General features: G+C 46.4%; 1 protein-coding gene across 3 annotated transcripts in view; it reads left to right on the forward strand.

Annotated features, from left to right (window-relative positions):
* The first annotated feature begins 5,921 nt into the window (after nucleotides 1-5,921).
* The window catches only part of LOC104041491 (homer protein homolog 1), a 124,683-nt gene continuing 108,015 nt past the window's right edge, over nucleotides 5,922-22,589 (forward strand). For all 3 annotated transcript variants that reach the window (XM_064439925.1, XM_064439927.1, XM_064439928.1), the window contains exons 1-2: nucleotides 5,922-6,005; nucleotides 16,725-16,881. In XM_064439925.1, coding sequence (XP_064295995.1) covers nucleotides 6,001-6,005; nucleotides 16,725-16,881 — 162 coding nt within the window. In that variant the 5' untranslated portion in view covers nucleotides 5,922-6,000. The remainder of the gene's footprint in view (nucleotides 6,006-16,724; nucleotides 16,882-22,589) is intronic.

Consider the following 22,589-nt stretch of genomic DNA (forward strand, 5'->3'; position numbering starts at 1 on the left):
GACAGAGTAGAGAAAATATAATAAAAGGTTCATGGGTCAAGATAAGGATGGGGAGATCACTCACCCATTACTGTCATGGGCAAAACAGACTCGACTTGGGGAAATTAGTTTAATTTATTACCAATCAAATCAGAGTAGGGTAATGAGAAATAAAACCAAGTCTTAAAACACCTTCCCCCCACCCCTCCCTTCTTCCTGGGCTCAGCTTCACTCCTGATTTTCTCTACCTCCTCCCCTCGAGCGGCACGGGGGGATGGGGAATGGTGGTTGCGGTCAGTTCATCCCACATTGTTTCTGCCGCTCCTTCCTCCTCAGGGGGAGGACTCCTCACACTCTTCCCTTGCTCCAGCATGGGGTCCCTCCCACAGGAGACAGTCCTCCATGAACTTCTCCAATGTGCATCCTTCCCACAGATTAGTTTTTCACAAACTGGTCTAGCATGGGTCCTCTCCATGGGGTGCAGTCCTTCAGGAACAGACTGCTCCAGCATGGGTCCCCCACGGGGTCACAAGTCCTACCAGCAAACCTGCTCCAGCGTGGACTCCTCTCTCCACAGGTCCTGCCAGGAGTCTGCTCCAGCATGGGCTTTCAATGGGATCACAACCTCCTTCGAGCGCATCCACCTGCTCTGGCATGGGGTCCTCCACAGGCTGCAGGAGGATATTTGCTCCACCATTAACCTCCATGGGCTGCAGGGGGACAGCCTGCCTCACCATGGTCTTCACCAGGGACTGCAGGGGAATCTCTGCTCTGGTGCCTGGAGCACCTCCTCCCCCTCCTTCACTGACCTTGGTGTTGCAGGGTTATTTCTCTCACATATTCTCACTCCTCTCTCCAGCTGCAGTTGTGCAGGTTTTCGTTCCCCCTTCTTAAATATGTTATCACAGAGGCACTACCACCATCGCTGATTGGCTCAGACTTGGTCAGTGGTGGATCTGTCTTGGAGCCGGCTGGCATTGGGTCTGTCAGACAGAGGCAAAGCTTCTAGCATCTTCTCACAGAAGCCACCCCTGTAGCGCCCCCCACTACCAAAACCTTGCCATGGAAACCCAATACAGTATCCCAATGCTATTTGCATTGTCTAGGAGCAGTTATACCTAGTATTTATAAATTCAGGAAAACCCAGAGAGTTAATGGAAATATTTGCTGAACCTAAGATGAGGTAGGTGCCCAGCAAGGTAGTAGATAGTGCTGAAGCTTGGGCTAATCTTTTGAATTAGAAGCAGCAACACATGCTATCTATTTGCATGATACCATTGAAGGACTGAGCCAATAATAGTAAGATCTGGCAAGCTCACAGTGCTGGCTGTTTCTTTGCAATACTGCTAGCATGGTGTCCTGGTTTTGGCTGGGATAAAGTTAATTTTCCTCCTAGAAGCTGGTATAGTGCTGTGTTTTGGACTTAGTATGAGAATAATGTTGATAACACACTTGCGTTAATAGTAGGAGTCTGAGGAGTGGCTAGGGGGAGATCCTACTGTTGAGTCACAAGGTTCAGACAGGACGCCCTTGCTTTCTAAACTCCTTCTCTGAGAGGAGCCCAGTTGCGGCTAAGTCCAGTCTTAGTCTCAGACATGGTCAATGGTTTATTTTCTAAGGGTTGTAGAAGCATAGAATCATAGAATCGTTAAGGTTGGAAAAGACCCTTAAGATCATCGAGTCCAACCGCTAACCTATCACTGCCAAGTCCACCACTAAACCATATCCTCAAGCACCACATCTACCCTTCTTTTCAATACCTCCAGGGATGGAGACTCCACCACCTCTCTGGGCAGCCTGTTCCAATGCCTGACAACCCTTTTGGTGAAGAAGTTTTTCCTAATATCCAACCTAAACTTCCCCTGGCGCAGCTTGAGGCCATTTCCTCTCGTCCTATCGCTTGTTACTAGGGAGAAGAGACCAACCCCCGCCTCGCTACAACCTCCTTTCAGGTAGTTGTAGAGAGCGATAAGGTCTCCCCAGCATCCTCTTCTCCAGGCTAAACAATCTCAATTCCTTCAGCTGCTCCACATAAGACTTGTTCTCTAGACCCTTCACCAGCTTCATTGCCCTTCTCTGGACACACTCCAGCACCTCGACGTCCTTCTTGTACTGAGGGGCCCAAAAGTGAACACAGTACTCGAGGTGAGGCCTCACCAGTGCCGCGTACAGGGGCACTATCACCCCCCTGCTCCTGCTGGCCACACTATTCCTGATACAAGCCAGGATGCCATTGGCCTTCTTGGCCGCCTGAGCACGCTGCTGGCTCATGTTCAGGCGACTGTCAACCAACACCCCCAGGTCCTTTTCCTCCAGGCAGCTCTCCAGCCACTCCTCCCAAAGCCTGTAGCATTGCATGGGGTTGTTGTGACCAAAGTGCAGGACCCGGCAGTTGGCCTTGTTGAATCTCATACCGTTGGCTCCGGCCCAACGATCCAGCCTGTCCAGGTCCCTCTGTAGGGCCTTCCTGCCCTCCAGCAGATTGACACTCCCGACCCAGCTTGGTGTCATCTGCAAACTTACTCAGGGTACACTCAATCCCTTCATCCAGAGCATCAATGAAGATATTGAACAGGACCGGCCCCAACACTGAGCCCTGGGGAACCCCGCTTGTGACTGGCTGCCAACTGGATTTGACTCCATTCACCACCACTCTCTGGCCTCGGCCGTCCAGCCAGTTTTTAAACCAGCGCAGAGTGCGCTTGTCCAAGCTGTGAGCAGCCAGCTTCACCAGGAGAATGCTGTGGGAGACAGTGTCAAAGGCCTTACTAAAGTCCAAGTAGACAACGTCCACAGCCTTCCCCTCATCCACTAATCGAGTCACCTTATCAAAGAAGGAGACCAGGTTAGTGAAGCAGGACCTCCCTTTCATAAACCCATGCTGGCTGAGCCTGATCCCCTGGTTGTCCTGCACGTGCTGTGTAATGGTATTCAAGATGATCTGCTCCACTTATCAGAGTATTTGTTGTTAGTAACTAATTTGGCAGATGCCCAATTTAACATTACAAGGCCGGTTGCGTTCAATGAGAACTATCATGGCTAGATTAATGAATAGTGCAATTTATTAAAGCAACAAAGACACGGGTTCTTTGGATTACTGGTGATAAATTTGCTGGTTACAAGGCACACATAAATACCAAGAATATGAGTAACACTGCTAGGCTACAAGTATGCTAAACAAATATGAAGTGACTCTAATGTACTGGAGATTTACAGTGTGACTCCAATGCCTTAGAGATTTAAGCAACTCTAATATATTAGAGATTTAAAGTGACCCTATATAGAGGTTTCTAAGTTTTCCCGGGGAAGCACTTGTTATAACCAAGCGTTCGAATCTTACCCAAAGGCATCCCAGTGGGGGGGAAGAGAGGCTCAGGCGGTCAACTGGTCCCAGAAGTCGGAGTGGTATCTTCCCCAACACCCTCTTTCTCTTAAACTGTTTTATACTATTTTTTACCTTTCAGGTGGAGCTTGAGTGACTCTGGTCATACATGCCTTTATTATGATTGGTGTAAAATTTCCTCACTTTGCTTTTAAAGGTGTAGACTAGAAAAGTTCAAAGCACATGTCCAGTGAGGGGTGGTTGCACCTTAGAGGCATGTAGCTTTTGGGATGGAGGTGTGTGTTGGTATTATAATATTATAATGAGCAAAGTTCACCAAAAGGACAGCATCTTGTCAAAAGTATGATGGACTGTTGGCCCAGGGTAGCAAATATGCAGTGTACCAGCTCCATGGTACCTCGAGTTCCCATTTATCACAGAGCCTGGCTGCGATGCCTACACACCGCTCCACCCTCCAGACAACTCCTCTTAGAGTCAGTACGCCAAGTTCTCCTGGCACTGCTGACATCTAAGGTTACTAGGGAACTTCCGTGAATTGGATTCCTCACGTCAGCTGCACTTCACCTTGAAAGCCTCTTCCATGCTGTACCTTTTCTAAAAACATAATTTTAATTTCTAAGTCACCTCCAGCGATTATTCCACAGACACTGATGTTTTAGTTGTTGCTAAGTAGTGCTTACACTAGTCAAGGACTTTTCAGCTTCCCATGATTTGCCAGCAAGGAGGTGCACAAGAAGCCAGGAGGGGACACAGCTGGGACAGCTGACCCCAACTGGCCAAAGGGATATTCCATACCATATGACGTCATGCTCAGTATATAAGCTGAGGGGAGTTGACCGGGGGGCAGTGATCGCTGTTCAGGGACCGGCTGGGCATTGGTTGGCAGGTGGTGAGCAATTGCATTGCACATCACTTGCTCTGTATATTATTATTATTACTATTACTTTTAGTAGGTAGTTAATACTACTATTTTACTTTATTTTATTTCAGTTCAGTTATTAAACTGTTCTTATCTCAACCCACGATTTTCTCACTTTTACTCTTCCTATTCTCTCTGCTCTCCCACCGAGGGGGGGAGTGAGCGAGCGACTGTGTGGTGCTTGGTTGCTAGCCGCGGTTAAACTGCGACACATGGATGTGCTGAAATCTACATATTTTTAGCAATTTAGAATGTCTGCTGTTGCTTTCCTGTTTAGCCAGTAACGCTGTCGAGTTTGAAGTGTTTGCAAAGCAGGGGGATGCAGGCATGTGTTTCAGACACGGAACCAGCTGTCTTTGGAGTCGGACACCCTGCCCTTCCCACGCCCGGGGCAGAGGGCTAGAAAGCTGCCGCAGCCGCCTTCCACGGCGGGCTTCGCGTCATCTTCACCCGTGGCTCTCGGGCGCAGGAGCTCACACCCAACTCTCCTCGCCGATCGGCAGGGCGCACCGCTGCTTCCGCGGCACCATGGAGACGGCGCCGCAGGGGGCGGTGGCGGGAGAAGGCGGTCCGGGCGGCGCTGGCGTCCCGGAGAGGTGCACGGAGGCAGCCGTGCCGCGGCGGGCCCCGAACCCTCCCCCCTGCCGCCATTCCCTGTTATAAAAGCGCTTCCGGCGGCCTGGGTCACTCTGACATCATCCCCCGCATCCTAGTGACATCGGTGCATGGGGGAGCGCGGTGACATGTGCTATTTAAAGTTCCCCAGGTGGAGGATGGAGGCAGAGTCAGTAGGTGTTGTCGCTAGCAGTAGTAAGCTGGCTGCTTGTGGTGGCGTGTGCGGTGGACTGTAGGGCCCTGCCCTTCCCTTGGGAGGGGTGGGACGGAGGTGTGGGCTGCAGGCGTGGCGGCTGCGCCTGCCCACCACGAGGAGGCGGGCGAGCCCAGGCAGCGGCTCGAAGACGCCGGAGCAGCTGTGTACTACCTGACGCGGAGCTCGCTCCCTCCCTCCGTCCGTTCCACCGACTGGGCTGAGCGCGCGGGCTCGGCGGCCCCTCCCGCTGGCAGTGACCGACCCGCCGCGCGCCCAGCACGATGCCCGCCCGCCCGCCACAGAAGGCGTGACGACGAGGAGCGGACTCGCCGCCGCGGGAAGGAGGAGCGGCGCTCCGCATCTCTGCAGCCGGGGGTGGGCGGATCGAGGGAGCGCGGCGCCCCGGTGCCCGCGGGGGACGCGTCGGCCGCCGCACGCCGGAAGCCCGATGCCAGCGCCGGTGCCGCGGCTCGCTCTGCGTCCTCGGGAGAATGCATTGGTGCCCCCCCCGCTACTGGCGGGATCGCTAGGAGGAGCGGTGGCGTGGAGCCCTGCGCGCACCGCCTGGCCTATCCCGCTCCGCCACTGAGTCGCACGGAGCGTTCGGCGGCCGCTCACCTGACGGCGAGAAGCGCCGAAGCTGGCGCCAGCCCCTCGCGGAGAAGGCGAAAGTCTTCCCGTCCGCAGGAGGGGATCCGTCCGCCCCCGGAGCCGCCGCTGCCGTCTGTCCAAGGGCCGGAGCCGCTGCCTGCGGGCGCCTGGCGGGGCCGGCGGCCATGAGAGCCCGGCCCGCGGGGGGCGCTCCCTAGCGCGCGGGCGGCTCCGCTCAGCCTGGCAGCTGCGAGCTGGCGGCGCGGCGAGTCCAGCCAGCGGACTGCCGCCGCCACGGGGCTGCAGAGCTGCCGTTGCGGCGAGGAGAGCCCCAGAGACGCGGCACCGCCGGTCGCCATGGGGTAAGGATGTCGCGGGTGCCGCTGGGACGGTGCCGGGGCAGGGTGGAAGCGGCTGCCCGCTCGAGCTGTTGATGTTCAAGCGGGCGCTGCTGAATGCGCATGGAGGCGAGTGGTTTTATTGGTTGGGTGCATAAGGAGCAGGAATCCTGCTGCAATCAATGCTGTGCATCAACCTGATGAAAGAAAAGCGGGGCGCCCCGTGATCTGCAGGGTTTTGCCTCCGCCGTAGCCACATCGGATCGCTGGAAGAGCCGCCTTGGCTTCCGGATCCCCACCATGAGGACCTTCCCCATGTCTTTTAAGGGTGGTCAGTCCTGAAAACGACTGCTTTAAGCTCAGTGTGATAAGGTGAAACTTAAGAGTGGCGAAGGCTCGTTTTAACTCTTCTGGAGTCTTCAGAGGATATAAAATAAAGTGTGAATTTCCCAATATAGTGAAGAAGGCTCTAGAGAAATCTGCTTTATAGCAGGTCCCCTAAGTAAATTGGGACATTCACTTGAGGCTTTAAGGAAATTAGAAGGAATAAAATCTTTAGATGTGATCAGGTTCATTTTAATTTAGTAGCTATAAAAGTTATATAGATACCTGTGAAGGCTTTCCACAGCTGTATTCTTAGGAAATTGTATAGTGAGACAAAAAAATAAGCCTTGTGCTTGCCTGATAATTTCTGAATAGAATGGAAACTCATCCGTATTCAAAAGTGACAGAAACCCAGTATGATTTGACTAACTGCAAGGTGGAGGCAGACTTTTAATGCATTAAGAAGAAGCTGGTTTTCTAAGACTTTATGGCATAGTTCAGAGTATAAAGTTGTAATTCATGTCATTTGTACTTTGGTTATTCAGGAATGTGAATGTGAAATGGATATAGTAATATGGAAGTTTAAAAGTGTCTCTTTCATCAAGCCATTAAGGACACTTGGAATTCTCCAATATATTAACTTCCTTGCATGTAGGGTGATAACAGCTGTGTCCTTGGCTTTGTCCTAGTCACTGGGGCTTGCTGTACAAGATGTAGGAAGGAATGACTTCTTAGGCTAGCTTTTGTTTTCCTGTTGTCTTTCCTTCCATTTGAGAGGAAAAAAAATCCCAAACAGAATAAACCCAAGCTTGCAGCTGTCTAATCAAGAAAGTGATTGTGTGTTTCAAAAACCTGCCAAAAGGCTAAATAATGTTATGGTGTTTTTGGGATATATACTTAAAACTGATAAGCAGACACAGAATTATGTAGCTTTTAAAATTCAAATAATGGAAAACATCTCCTTTATTTAAAATCAGTATTGTGTTTGTAGATGTCAGTTAAATGTATCATATTACAAGTACAGAGAACTGTTGAAGAGGAGTAAACTTTGTACTTTCTCCAGAATTAAATTGAGCACTTCTGAAAACAAAAACCTGACTTAAAAAAAAATAAATTCCTTAATTCCTCTATTTCATTACATCCAGTACTGCTAGTGTTTTAGTGTGGTAGCTTCTTGTTGTGGTTCAGCCTCAGTCAGCAATTAAACACCACGCAGCCGCTCGCTCACTCCCCCTACCCCTGTGAGATGGGGGAGAGAATTGGAAGAGCAAAAGCAAAAAAACCAAACAACTTGTGGGTTGAGATAAGCACAGTTTAATAATTACAATAATAATGATGATGATTATAGTAATAACAATAATGATAATATAATGAAAAGGGAAAAAACCAGAAAACACAAATGATACAACTGCTTACCACCCAATGACCAACGCTGCCCGTCCCTGAGCTGAGATCGCTGCTTCCCTCCCCCGGCCAGCCCCTCCCAGTTAACATACTGGGCATGACATTAAATGATATGGAATATCCCTTTGGCCAGTTTGAATCTGCTCTCTTAGCTGTGCACCCGGCAGAGCATGGGAATCTAGAAAAGTCCTTGACTAGTACAAGCACTACCCAGCAACAACCAAAAACACTGATGTTTATCTCAACATTGTTCTCATACTAAGTCCAAAGCACAGCACTATGCCAGCTACAGTAAAGAAAATGAAGTCTCTTCCAGCTAAAACCATGACAGTATCTACCCCTTATTCTATGTCATTTACATCATGCTCAGGTCCCATATTATTCAATACAATTTCAATAATGCCTACCCGCCTTCTCATCCTTTAATTGAATATACAGGTTTCAATTATTATTCCCCTAGTCTGTGGCCTGCCCCTGTAAAATGTCCATGAACTGACCATTGAGTTAATTTAGTCCATGACTTTGGGTTCAATCTATTGTACGATTCTTTCGGAGAGGTGGTGTGCGGGCTGTTGGATTGTTGCACACTGAAGTCAGTCCTTGTTCCATCACCACTGCACTAACAGAAAAACCCTCTCTCTCAAAATAGACCAAAGATCTCCACAAGCAAATTCAATTGGTAACCTGCAATGTATGGTAGCATCTCTCAGAGATGAGTGAAGATCACATCTTAAAAATGTTGGGACTTTTTTTGGTTTGTTTTGTTTTCAAGAAGAAAGATTTAATGATGTTCAGACAATCAGTACAGAGGTTAATTTTATCCAGAATCCTACTGGAACCTAATGACCTAAAGAGGGGGAAGGGTGTGGAGCAGAAATGGGATTATCACTAATATAAATTATCAAGTATATCTCTCTCAAACTTTCCTTACTGCAGTCTAAGTGGACATGTGCGTGAGTTGCCATCACTTACTGGCTTACTGCTCAGCACCTGAGCCACTGTAACTGAGCAGCCACATGCACATCATTCTCTCCAACATACAAGCCCACAGGGTGCTGTAAACCCCACCAGCACAGAGGTTTAGAAGTAAACCTAGTTGGATCATAATCTATTCCCCCTGAGGGAGGGGCACGAGAGCTGTGTTGTGGTTTAGCCGGCAACTCAGCCCCACACAGCCACTCACTCACTCCCCCACCACTGGGATGGGGGAGAGAATGGGAAGGGTAAAAGTGAGGAAGCTCGTGGGTTGAGATAAAAACAGTTTAATAATTGAAATAAAACAACAACAACAGTAATGCAATGAAAAGGAAAATAACGAGAGAGAGAGAGAGAGAGAGGCAAAACCCAAGGGGGGAGGGGAATGAACAACCAAAACAAACAGCACATGACACAGCTGCTCACCAGACACAACACTGCCAGTCCCCAAGCTACAACCACCTCCCCCATGGGCCAACTCCCCCAGTTAATATACTGGTCATGGCATCACATGGTACGGAATGAATAGCCCATTGGCCAGTTGGGGTCAGCTGTCTTGGCTGTGGCCCTGCCCCTCCCAGCTTCTTGCCCACCTGGCAGAGCATGGGAAGCTGGAAAGGTCACTGATTACTAAGGCGCTACTTAGCGACACTTAGCCACTACTTAACAACAACTAAAGCATCAATGTGCCATTGGCACTTTACCAGCTACCCAGCCAAAACCAGCACATTCTCCACCCCTTATTCCATACCATTTACACCATGCCCAGGTCCCATATCATCCAATACAACCTTACCAACCACCACCCCTCCCCTTCCCGTCCTTTGACATAATACATAGACATGGTTCTATTAGTCTATGGACCTTCCCTCTAAAATGTCCATAAAAAACGCCTATTGAGTTCACCCAGTCCACGACTCCAGGCTCCATTTGTCTTATCAGTCTTTCAGGGCGGGAGAGATGGTGTGTGTGGCGTTGGGTTGCTGCAGACCAAGTCAGTCTTTGTTCCACCACTGCTGTACTTCGCTTGTTTCATCAAAGTTCATCCTCCATGAATCGGGAGATTGGTACATTGATATCATTGACAGGGCATATAGCAACCACGGAAGAGATGACATAAAATATTATGTAGCAGCTTGCATTATGCCTTTCAGTTCATTGGCTGTTTTCACCCGAAATCAGATTCCCTTGAGGTACACACTGGACTCCTCCATCCTCCCGCATCACCCACCAAGTGCACCCATTTCCTCGAGCAAAAGCAATCCCACCAGTGGGTTTGCCTTTGCCTGAGGCAGGAATAACTCAGACTGTTTTGCCCAACATATTTTTTATGTGCATTATAGGGACTCTATCCCCTTCCATAGTATGGAAGGGTTGTGATTGGGCAGGGCTAACTTGCCTGGCAGATCCCCTCGTGTTGACTAACCAGGTGGCTTTTGCTAAATGTATATTCCAGTGTTTAAATGTTCCAACCCCCATTGCTCTCAGTGTAGCTTTTAACAGTCCATTGTACTGTTCAATCTTCCCAGAGGCTGGTGCGTGATCGGGGATGTGATACACCCACTCAATACCGTGCTCTTTGGCCCAGGGTGTCTATGAGGTTGTTTCGGAAGTGAGTCCTATTGTCTGACTCAATTCTCTCTGGGGTGCCATGTCGCCACAGGACTTGTTCTATGAGACTCGGGATAGTGTTCTGGGCAGTAACATGGGGTACAGGATATGTTTCCAGCCAGCCGGTGGTTGCTTCCACCATTGTAAGCCCATGGCACTCGCCTTGGAAGGTTTGTGGGAGTGTGATATAGTCAATTTGCCAGGCCTCCCCATATTTATATTTCAGCCATCGTCCCCCATACCACAGAGGCTTTACCCGCTTCGCTTGCTTAGTTTCAGTGCACATTTCACCTTCGTGGATAGCCTGCGCAATAGCATCCATGGTCAAGTCCACCCCTCGATCACGAGCCCATCTGTATGTTGCATCTCTCCTTTGATGGCCTGAGGTGTCATGGGCCCACCGAGCTAGAAATAATTCACCCTTATGTTGCCAGTCCAGATCCACCTCAGCCACTTCAATCTTGGCAGCCTGATCTACCTGCTGGTTGTTTCGATGTTCTTCAGTGGCCCGACTCTTGGGAACGTGAGCATCCACATGACTTACCTTTACAACCAGTTTCTCTACCTGGGCAGCAATATCTTGCCACAGTGTGACAGCCCAGATGGGTTTACCTCTGCGCTACCAGTTGCTCTGCTTCCATTGCTGCAACCAGCCCCACAGGGCATTTGCCACCATCCAGGAGTCAGTATAGAGATAGAGCACTGGCCACTTTTCCCGTTCAGCGATGTCCAAGGCCAGCTGGATGGCCTTTACCTCTGCAAACTGGCTCGATTCACCTTCTCCTTCAGCAGTTTCTGCTACTTGTTGTGTAGGACTCCATACAGCAGCCTTCCATCTCCGGTGCTTTCCCACAAGGTGACAGGACCCATCAGTGAACAGGGCATACTGCTTTTAATCTTCTGATAGCTTGTTATAAAGTGGGGCTTCTTCAGCATGTGTCACCTCCTCTTCTGGCAATATTCCAAAGTCTTTGCCTTCTGGCCAGTCCATGATCACTTCCAAGATTCCTGGGCGACTGGGGTTTCCTACCCGAGCCTGCTGGGTGATCAGTGTGACCCATTTACTCCATGTAGCATCAGTTGCATGGTGTGTAGAGGGGACGTTTCCTTTGAACATCCAGCCCAGCACTGGCAGTCGAGGTGCCAGGAGCAGCTGTGCTTCAGTACCAACCACTTCTGGAGCAGCTCGAACCCCTTCATATACTGCCAATATATCTTGTCAGTTGGAGTATAGCGGGCTTCGGACCCTCTGTATCCACGACTCCAAAATCCTAGGGGTTGACCTCGGGTCTCCCCATGTGCTTTCTGCCAGAGGCTCCAGGTAGGACCATTCTCCCCAGCTGCAGTGTACAGCACATTTTTTATATCTTGTCCTGCCCGGACTGGCCCAAGGGCTACTGCATGAACTATTTCCTGTTTAATCTGTTCAAAGGCCTGTTGTTGCTCAGGGCCCCATTTGAAATCATTCTTCTTCCAGGTCACTTGATAGAGAGGGCTTACAATCAGACTGTAATTTGGAATATGCATTCTCCAAAAACCCACACCAATTAGAAAAGCTTGTGTTTCCTTTTTGCTAGTTGGTGGAGACATGGCTGCTATTTTGTTGATCACATCCATTGGGATCTGACAACGTCCATCTTGCCATTTGATTCCTAAGAACTGGATCTCTTGTGCAGGTCCCTTGACCTTCCTTTGTTTTATGGCAAAACCAGCTTTCAGAAGGATTTGGAATATTTTCTTTCTCAAAAACTTCTGCTCCTGTGTTGCCCCACACGATGATGTCATCAATGTATTGAAGGTGTTCTGGAGCTTCTCCCTGTTCCAGTACAGTCTGAGTCAGTCCATGGCAAATGGTAGGACTGTGTTTCCACCCCTGGGGCAGTCAATTCCAGGCGTACTGGATACCCCTCCAAGTGAAAGCAAACTGTGGCCTGCACTCTGCTGCCAGAGGGATTGAGAAGAATGCATTATCAATATCAGTTGTGGCATACCACTTGGCTGCCTTTGACTCCAGTTCGTATTGAAGCTCTAGCATGTCTGGCACGGCAGAACTCAGCAGTGGAGTGACTTCATTCAGGCCACAGTAGCGTACTGTTAGTCTCCACTCTCCATTAGACTTCCGCACTGGCTATATGGGACTGTTAAAGGGTGAGTGGGTCTTACTGATGACTCCTTGGCTCCTCAGTTGATGAACAAGCTCATGGATGGGAATCAGGGAGTCTCTGTTGGTGCGATATTGCCGCCGGTGCACTGTTGTGGTGGCGATTGGCACCTGTTGTTCTTCGACCCTCAGCAGCCCCACAACAGAAGGGTCCTTCGAGAGGCCAGGCAAGGTAGACAGCTGTTTAATTTCCTCTGTCTCCAAGGCAGCTACACCAAAAGCCCACCTGTACGCTTTTGGGTCCTTGAAATACCCTCTCCTGAGACAGTCTATGCCAAGGATGCATGGAGCCTCTGGGCCAGTCACAATGGGGTGCTTTTGCCACTCATTCCCAGTTAGGATCACTTTGGCCTCCAATACAGTTAGCTCTTGGGATCCCCCTATCACTCCAGCAATACCGATGGGTTCTGCCCCTATATAGTTTGATGGCATTAGGGTGCACTGTACATCGGTGTCCACTAAAGCTTTATACTCCTGTGGGTCGGATATGCCAGGCCATTGGATCCACACAGTCCAATAAACCCGGTTATCCTTTTCCTCCACCCGGCTGGAGGCAGGGCCCCTCTATTCCTGGTCATAGTATTCGTTACTCACTTCCTGTAAATATGAATCACAAGTGTCTCTGTTAAGGTCAGAAATAAAATCAGCGCTTCTGTTCCCCTCTCTGGGGAATTGCTTACTGGAAACTGGAGCAGCAGCTTTCCTGCAAGAGCCTCCCTGAGTGACTGTTCTTCTTTGCAGTTCACGTACCCATGCCTCTATTGTCGAGGTAGGCTTGCCATCCCACCTCATCATATCCTCTCCGTGGTCACGCAGGTAGAACCATAGGGTGGTGCCTATCCTCTCCCTTGAGCCAAAGGATGCTTATTCCTAACAGCTGAGACACTACTCCGTAGAGGTGGGGAGTAGGACATATCTTCTTTGAGTTGCTGGACCTCTCAGGATCGTTTCTCCACAGCAGAGACGAGCGAGGAAGAGTTATTTGCTTCATAACCCCGGAGTTTATCAATGACGTCCGCCACTGCTGGTGCTTCATCCTCTCTCCAGGACATTACTGCCAATGAGTTTTCATACAAGGATGGTGCGCTCCGTAGAAACAGTGGTAAAGCTCCAAAACACTGGGGGTGCCCACTGCCCTAGGTATTTGCCCATGCTATCCCACATACCCTGCCACTCATAACTGTCAAGTCTTGGGGCAGATCTCTGGTTTATATTCTTAAATTGCTTTCTAACCGTAGCCAAGCGAAAATAATATGCCCAAAACCTAACACTAAGTATATATTAAGTCTCGGTTGGTGCGATATTGCTGCCACTGCTGCTACAGTGAAGAGAATTAACTCTATCCCAGCCAAAACCAGCACATTCTTCACCCCTTATACCATACCATACCAAGGTGTCAGCCTGGACACCTCCTCCCAAAGCTCTGTTACCAGGCTGAGCATCTCCTTTACCTGGGTGCATCTCCCACAAGTGAGCTCACTGCTGTCATCAGATACTGGCCTGATACTCAGGCACACCCTGTAGCCTCGCACCTGGAAAGCTGCATGTTGCCTCGAAGGCTCTGTATGTGTGGCTGGGTCACTTTTTGCTGCTGGAGGGGCCGTGAGGGACGCTGAGGGCACAGCTCTTTGCTGGGTGGATACCATGGCTCCTGCTGTTCACAGCTCCTTGTAAGTGGGTCGCAGCTCGTGTGGGAACTGCCGCACTGCACTCTGCTTGCCCATGCTGGTTGCGGCACTCCTGATTGCTCACGCTCCCTGGGGGCTGTTTAAATTTTCCATGGTTGCTCCTGGCTACGCCCCTGCTGCATCAGTCCCGCTCGCGGGATCTACCGGCTCCCGTGGGGTCTCTCTGCACGTCCGCAGGTTCTCATGGTTCTGGGAACCCTCCTTTTCCTCATCGACCCATACTCAGCTGCGACTCTTACCGTTACCACTACTGTGTCCCCAGTATTTGTCAAAATCATGATTTCTCCAACTAGTTTAATGAAGAGGGCTATGGTTTTTTTGCCACAGAGTATAGACAGCCAGTTATTCAGCAAAGCTGTAGTTTCAGTTAAAACATGGAAAGAAAAGACTGTAACTCTAGTTTATCAGAAGTGATAAAAAAAGTGCAGGTAAGCTTTATTAATGCTGTTCTGTACCTAACTGTAATGTCTGTACCAGAAACACATATGAGCCCTGCAAAGTTCTCTGGTTTGACTTTGCAAAACAGTGCTGAGCAATCAGCAGGCATATGCAGGCCATCTCATCAAACTGAGAATATTTAGCTGGGGCTATGGAAGATTTTTGTGCTGACAGTACAGGAAAGCAGTAACTCAAGGCTGAACAATTGGACTTTTACTGACACTCCCACTTGCTTTAGTTGTATAGTTTTTGCCTGCCTTTTACATATGAAAATCCTAACCTGTGGTATGTTGAAAGCTTCAGTTGTGTGATATAATGTACTGTGACAGAAATGAATAGCATTTCTGGTTAAATGTGTATTCATTAACCACACATCTATGATTTGGATTCAGTTCTTTTGTCTTCTTAGTTAATGTGGTCAGAGCCTTTATTTTCTCCTTCTAATGTCAATCTTCATCCAAATAATTGTCAGGCTTCTAAGACTTTTGTTTTGATGGGCTCTTTATCTTTCCAGAGTTAAGGAACCGGTTGCACTATTGTAATATGCATCAAATTACATTTGGGTATGCTTAATTGGGAGGTAAATGGAAAATGGATCTAATACTGAAGACAAGAACTAAAGTTAAGGTATGACTGAAGAAGTAATTGTAGAGATTCAAAAGAGTGATAAGAATTAGTGTAAAGGTTATGTTAAACAAAAGGGCTATAAAAGTCACCTTTGCATAACCTTTGTGTTTGTGCAAGGGATTGGGATCACAAAAACAGCTACCCAGCCTCCTATAGCTTGGTGATTTAGAAGAAGATGAGTTGGTGCTGAGGGTACAGTGATGTTTGTATGGAGGACTAGCACATGCATTGATTCCCCTGGCCTACCTTCCTCCTCCTTTAGCTTTCACTGAAATGGTGCTTGCTTTGGTCTGTTCTGTATCACTTCTAACATCCAGCATAGGAGAACACCACATCTTCTGGCAGATGGGCTTCAAGGAGCCTTAACTCTTAGATGAGTAATATGATTCTGCTGCTGAAAGCAACTGGTCTTGGCTGATCTCACTGCCAAGCAGTAGAGATATTTCTGAAAATTCACATGTACCCCTTTGTAATGAGGCCAGATTGAAACCCTTTGACTATGAGTACCCCAAATCCTATTTTTTTTCTATTGCTTTTATTTTTGGGCAGAAAAATGTATTAAGAACTTACCGCTTACTTAAAGGGAGATGAGGGCAGGGACAAAGGATATGTTTCTTCACATCCTGGAAATGGGAGAAAACAAAAGAGTTCAAAAACCTACAAAGTTAAACTCAACTTAAAATTCTGGTATTTAATATCTTTGGGATTTGATGGCAGCATTCCCTGAAGAATACAGCAATCTATTTGTCAGTAAAATGTAGCTAAATTTAAACTGCCAACCATCTTAGTGATACTAAAATATTTTTAGATTTCTATGCAATATTATATGTATTGGTAATGATCACAGGGAAAAATAAATTGTATATTCTGAAGTACAGTAATTTTTTAACCTTACATAATTTTATTTGCTAAGCAGTTAACTTTGAATCATGTATGTTATACATATTTAGTGTTGCTATGAAAACGTTCAGATGTGAAGCTCCAAAGACTGAGGGTTTCACAAAACATGTTCCTGACCCTAATTAAAGTTAGTTTTAGAATAATTGCATTGAATCAGCCAGTTCAGTTTCAGATTATGGCCTAAGATTGATTAGAATAATCAGTATTAAAAGATTTTTGAGAAGATGGGGGTTTGAAGTAGTACACATTCTGCAAAGTGCAGTGTAATGAGATGAAGTTACACATATATTGGATGCCGGTTAGTTTAAAGGGATAGATGGAGGGTGAGGGCTGGGAAGGTGATGGGACAGGGCTGAATCTATATTTAGAGATGGCTGTCTTTATCTGACTCTACAGCTGGGTGCTGATTTTTGCTTTAGAAGGCTTGCATTTTGCTTGCATATGTATATTAATGCATTTATCTGCTCTATGCAGCAACACATACAGAAGTTTGTAGGAAAAAATTATCATGCAAAGTGAAATGTGTGCATCACAGTGGGCACAACTAGCAGATAACTTGTGTGCAACAATATTATGTACAAATCAGATTCATGACTTTTACTCTCTATACTTCAGGGAACAACCCATCTTCAGCACCCGAGCTCATGTCTTCCAGATTGACCCAAACACTAAGAAGAACTGGGTTCCCACCAGCAAGCATGCTGTTACTGTGTCCTACTTCTATGACAGCACAAGAAATGTCTATAGGATAATCAGTTTGGATGGCTCAAAGGTAAGCTTTATTTTGGAGAACTTGCTTGCTGATTGACTTTTGTATTTATTTTCCAGTCTGATGTCCTTCATGTATCTTATCAGATGTTTTTGTCATTATCTGAGTAACAGATTACTGATGTGCTAAAATGGTTACATTGCTTCATTACATATTTTAAGTGTTTATTGGAAAATACTATTTGCCATGCATTCATATTTACTTTGATAATTCTATCGCTGAATTTAAGCGATGACCTGTTACTTAGTTAATATTTTGAGCAGTCTAAAAAGGCATTCCCTGTGAGATGCACTAAAAAGTATGAATAGTGTTACAGTAACCTGTTTTCATCTCCACATTCAATGTTGTTATCAATATCATTTGCTTCAGCATTATGAAGGACACCTGTTTAGTGCCCATAATCACTTAGTAAATCCTTCTCTGTTACATAATCTTCCAATTTTTGCTGTAGACAACATGATGATCCCCTCCTAATAAAGCTCTCCATGGTAAGCTTTTATCAAAACTCAGCTGGATTGGGTTTGGATTATTTTGGGGGTGTTTTTCTTTCTTTTTTTTTTTTTTAAATTAGGAAAGGTAATGTGTTGAGCTGCTGTTGTAAGAAACCTTGTCTAAGACATTAATTTGGAAGACTCGGCGAAAATATTTGACTGTTCCTTAGGTTCTACCCCAAGTGGGTATAAAACCAGGAACTTTACAAATGGCATGTCAGAAATCTCTGCAATAAGGGCATTAAAGATACACAGAGTGTAATCAAAAGCTATAATCCTTTCAAGAGACTTTAATTTGCAACTTATGGAGATGTGTCAGTTCATGATGTTTGGAACTAAAATAATTTATTAGAGCACAGCAGTATTCAGAGATTTCTTGGCTATTTATTGAAAGCTGAAAAAAATTACTCTGCCTTTTTTTTTCTTTTTTTCTTTGCTAAATCCAGAGTATTGCTGTTTTAAATGAGGAAGGAGAGTTTCTATCATACAGAAGTATATAGGAATTTTCTGTCAAAAAGGTCTCTATATGTTACTACTTTAGGTGACTGAGACTGGTATCAAAGCCTTCCAAAATTTTTCCAAGTTTAACTCTGACTGTTTCTTACCTTCTCAGCACTCCTTCAAATGATTTTTCATTCTGTCAAACAATTCAAATACCTTTTGTGTGACTGTTCATAAAATACTTTGGGATTGGGACTAGATGCTGTATGAAATCAAGACTATTAGTTGTAATCTGTAGCATCTTAACTGATCTGCACAGTTTACAGAAATCCTTATTCTGATATCCACTGGGGTTCCTCTGCCTTTGTCCAAAGCTGCAACTCTTGAAAAGTGGCTGCTGAGTTGCACTGTCAAGCAGTTGTTCATCTATTGGTTTGCTCTTTTGTCTATTGCAGCATTTCCTTTGCACTTGCAGTACTATTGGCAAGGTATATTGATAATGTAATCTATCACTTTTATTTACTCTCCCTGTGATCGCTACAATCCTAATAATGTTTTCAACCAAGTGTTATATGTCTAAGATCTAGGATCCCAATCATGATTAAGCAAGAGCCATTGTTTTAGGCATCACAACATTGCTCTGAAACATATACAGGTGAATAACAGGGAGGCCCATATAATTTTTAGGAGGTTTTAAGCGTAATTCCCAGAGAATTTTTTTTTAATTATAGCCCCATGTTTTTTAACATGTCTGCACATACATAACACAGTATGTACAAAGGGCTAACTATAAATAAAAAGTATTCTTAAGTTCAGAATGCATCCAGAGTCTCTCTGCTGTACGACATACAGTTGGGTGTCAGTAACACTACTGACATCTGAGATTGCAATGCCTGGTCAGACAAAAGCATTGAATTTGCAAAGGAGAAAAAGCTATACAAATCAATTCTCCAGTTTTGAGTTTTGAAATGAAACAGAATAAAGATGTTTTTGTGCTTTTCTTTTACAACAAATTTTACATTGAAAACGTCTCAAAATTACATGTCACCAGCCGCCAAAAGTGCTTGCTGAACCATATTGGTTTTGCAGCTTGTGCTGGTTTTGGCTGAGACAGAGTTAATTCCCTTCACTGTAGCTGGTAAAGTGCCAATGGCACATTGATGCTTTAGTTGTTGTTAAGTAGTGGCTAAGTGTCGCTAAGTAGCGCCTTAGTAATCAGTGACCTTTCCAGCTTCCCATGCTCTGCCAGGTGGGCAAGAAGCTGGGAGGGGCAGGGCCACAGCCAAGACAGCTGACCCCAACTGGCCAATGGGCTATTCATTCCGTACCATGTGATGCCATGACCAGTATATTAACTGGGGGAGTTGGCCCATGGGGGAGGTGGTTGTAGCTTGGGGACTGGCAGTGTTGTGTCTGTGGGTGGTGAGCAGCTGTGTCATGTGCTGTTTGTTTTGGTTGTTCATTCCCCTCCCCCCTTGGGTTTTGCCTCTCTCTCTCTCTCTCTCTCTCTCGTTATTTTCCTTTTCATTGCATTACTGTTGTTGTTGTTTTATTTCAATTATTAAACTGTTTTTATCTCAACCCACGAGCTTCCTCACTTTTACCCTTCCCATTCTCTCCCCCATCCCAGTGGTGGGGGAGTGAGTGAGTGGCTGTGTGGGGCTGAGTTGCCGGCTAAACCACAACACAGCTCTCGTGCCCCTCCCTCAGGGGGAATAGATTATGATCCAACTAGGTTTACTTCTAAACCTCTGTGCTGGTGGGGTTTACAGCACCCTGTGGGCTTGTATGTTGGAGAGAATGATGTGCATGTGGCTGCTCAGTTACAGTGGCTCAGGTGCTGAGCAGTAAGCCAGTAAGTGATGGCAACTCACGCACATGTCCACTTAGACTGCAGTAAGGAAAGTTTGAGAGAGATATACTTGATAATTTATATTAGTGATAATCCCATTTCTGCTCCACACCCTTCCCCCTCTTTAGGTCATTAGGTTCCAGTAGGATTCTGGATAAAATTAACCTCTGTACTGATTGTCTGAACATCATTAAATCTTTCTTCTTGAAAACAAAACAAACCAAAAAAAGTCCCAACATTTTTAAGATGTGATCTTCACTCATCTCTGAGAGATGCTACCATACATTGCAGGTTACCAATTGAATTTGCTTGTGGAGATCTTTGGTCTATTTTGAGAGAGAGGGTTTTTCTATTTGGTTGGTTGGTCCCCCTTTCCCCCCCCCCTTATTCTGTATCAGTGGGTCTATCAGCCAGATTGAGCTGAGATAGGTCCTATAGAAACAAGTTCTGCTTATTCTTTCTACATTCTGTGTAATATTGTTTTCTGAAGTTACTGTCTCCTTTTAAAATAGCTGGCACAAGAAATGATGCATCTCCCTCTAACTTGACTCCGGAAAACATTCTAGGACCATAAGGTGTTCAGTGTACAGGCCATATTTTATAGTCACATACAGTATCTGGATCCCTGTCGCCCGTGTCAAGGAGATCTTGATGAAAATAGCAGGTTACTGCTCAGGGTGGTAGGTGAATCTACTCTCAGCCTGCCTCACCTTCCATGGTGCCCATACACAATAGGTATGAGGCCCTGGAATTGGAAGGACAGACAACTGATGATGTGGATGAAGGTCCTTCTGGGATGGAGTGGTCGTCTAGGCAGCCCACTGCCTGCATCACAACCACTCATGCTAAGAAAAAAAGAAGGGTAGTTGTCATAGGTGACTCCCGTCTGAGGGGAACTGAGGGTCTGATATGCTGATTGGACCCAACCCCCAGGGACGTCTGCTGTCTTCCTGGGGCCAGGGTAAGAGATGTTGCTAGGAAACTCCCTAGTCTGGTAAGCTTTTCAGACTATTATCTGCTATTGGCTCTCCATGTTGGCAGAGAAGAGGTAGCAAGGAGAAGACCAAAGGCTATCAAAAGGGATTTCAGAGCCTTGGGGTGGATGGTTGAAGGATCAAGTGCTCAGGTAGTATTTTCCTCCATCCTCTCAGTATCAGGGAAGAATACTGAATGGAAAAGGCAGGTCCAGCTGATCAACATGTGGCTCTGAGTCTGGTGTCATTGGTGGAATTTCGGCTTTTTTGATCACGGGGTGATATATGCAACACCAGGTCTGCTGACATCTGATGGGATGCAACTTTCTCAGAAGGGGAAAAGGCTTTTTCTCCTACTGGTCTAGGAATCAAGAGAAAACCTGAAAAATAAAATCTCTTATGCAATATGACATGACAACATTGAGCTAAGGCTTTCAGTTATATAGTTATATAGTCATTTCATATCTCCTTGGAAAAATGTGTTTTAGTACTTCTTTCTCCTAGGTCATGGAAGGAAGCCACCATTATTTCCCCAGTAACATTGCAGACAGACAGACTAAGATTATTCCCAGAATCCTGCTGTCTTTTCCATTCAGTCTCTGGCAGTCACTGAGAAAAGAAAGGAGATTAAGTAGTGTAGTTCCTGCAGTACTAGTTAACTCTCTGATAATGTTTTCACAGGTGCAAGATTGGGAAAAAACCCAATAATTTGTGCGCATCTAAAACAAGAGAAGGCTCAGGAAGAGAGTGATTTTTTCAGTCTGTAGGTTCCATGAGCCTTGTATAAATTATTTCTGAGTAAAGTCCCCCATCAGTGTTATTGTAATAGATGATCTTTACATTTTAATGACTGTTGTAAAATAAATTAGTCACACAGTGATAATCTGTTTAACGCTAATATAGGTTTTAAGTAAGGCCTGTAAGCACAGGTCTTGTTTGTAAACAGAGAGGGACTTGTGGGCAAAGTGGTGATTGGTGGCTGTCTTGGTCACAGTGACCATGAAGTAGTTGAGTTTCAAATCATTGGTGGCAGGAGAAAAACTGCCAGCAAAACTTTGACCCTGGATGTGGGAGAGCATACTTCAGGCTGCTGAAGGAATTAGTTAATAAAGTACCCATGGAATCTGCTTCTGAAGGTATTGGGGTCCAGGAATGCTGGTCATTTTTTAAGAGCCATCTCTTAAGAGCACAAGAGCAGGCAATTCCAAAGTGTTGGAAGTCAAGCAAACAGGGCAGAAGGCCAGCTTGGCTGAGCAGGGGTCTCCTAGAACATAGGCGGAAAAGGAAAGTGTATGGACATTGGAAGCAAGGACAGGTGACATGGGAGGACTACAGAGATGCTGTTTGCCACCATAGGGAGAAAATTTGTATGGCCAAAGCTCGATTAGAGTTCAAGCTGGCCAGCGCTATGAAGGACAACAAAAAGAGCTTTTAAAAAATATTTTAACAGCAAAAGGAGGATCAGAGATAGCATTGGCCCATTACTTGACGAAGTCCGTCACCTCACAAATATGGATGTAGACAAAGCAGAGACGTTTAATGCCGCCTTCATCTTTGTCATTAACACTGATGATAGATCCTGGAGCCCTGTGTGGGAAGACCGTGGCTGGGGGGAAGATAAACTGGGGGAAAAGGCTTTCTGCTCAGGAGCTAGCAGGGCTGATTGACAGGGCTTTGAACTAGATTGGAAGGGGGAAAGGGGCAGTACCAAGCTAGTCAGTGACAGGCAACGGGTAGACACACCAAAGTTGGAGGAGCTGCATGCTAGTGAGACTCCTCAGCTTGCTACATGTGGCAGTGGGCACAAGGAGCCACACTTGAAGTGTTTCTACACAAATGTGTGCAGCATGAGGAACAAGCAAGAGGAGCTGGAAGCCTTGGCCCAGTCCCAGAGGTATGACATCATTGGCATAAGTGAAACCTGGTGGGACAAGTCCTGTGACCGGTGTGCCA

The sequence above is a fragment of the Phalacrocorax carbo genome, assembly GCF_963921805.1.
Source record: "Phalacrocorax carbo chromosome W unlocalized genomic scaffold, bPhaCar2.1 SUPER_W_unloc_3, whole genome shotgun sequence".
Taxonomy (NCBI): Eukaryota; Metazoa; Chordata; class Aves; order Suliformes; family Phalacrocoracidae; genus Phalacrocorax; species Phalacrocorax carbo.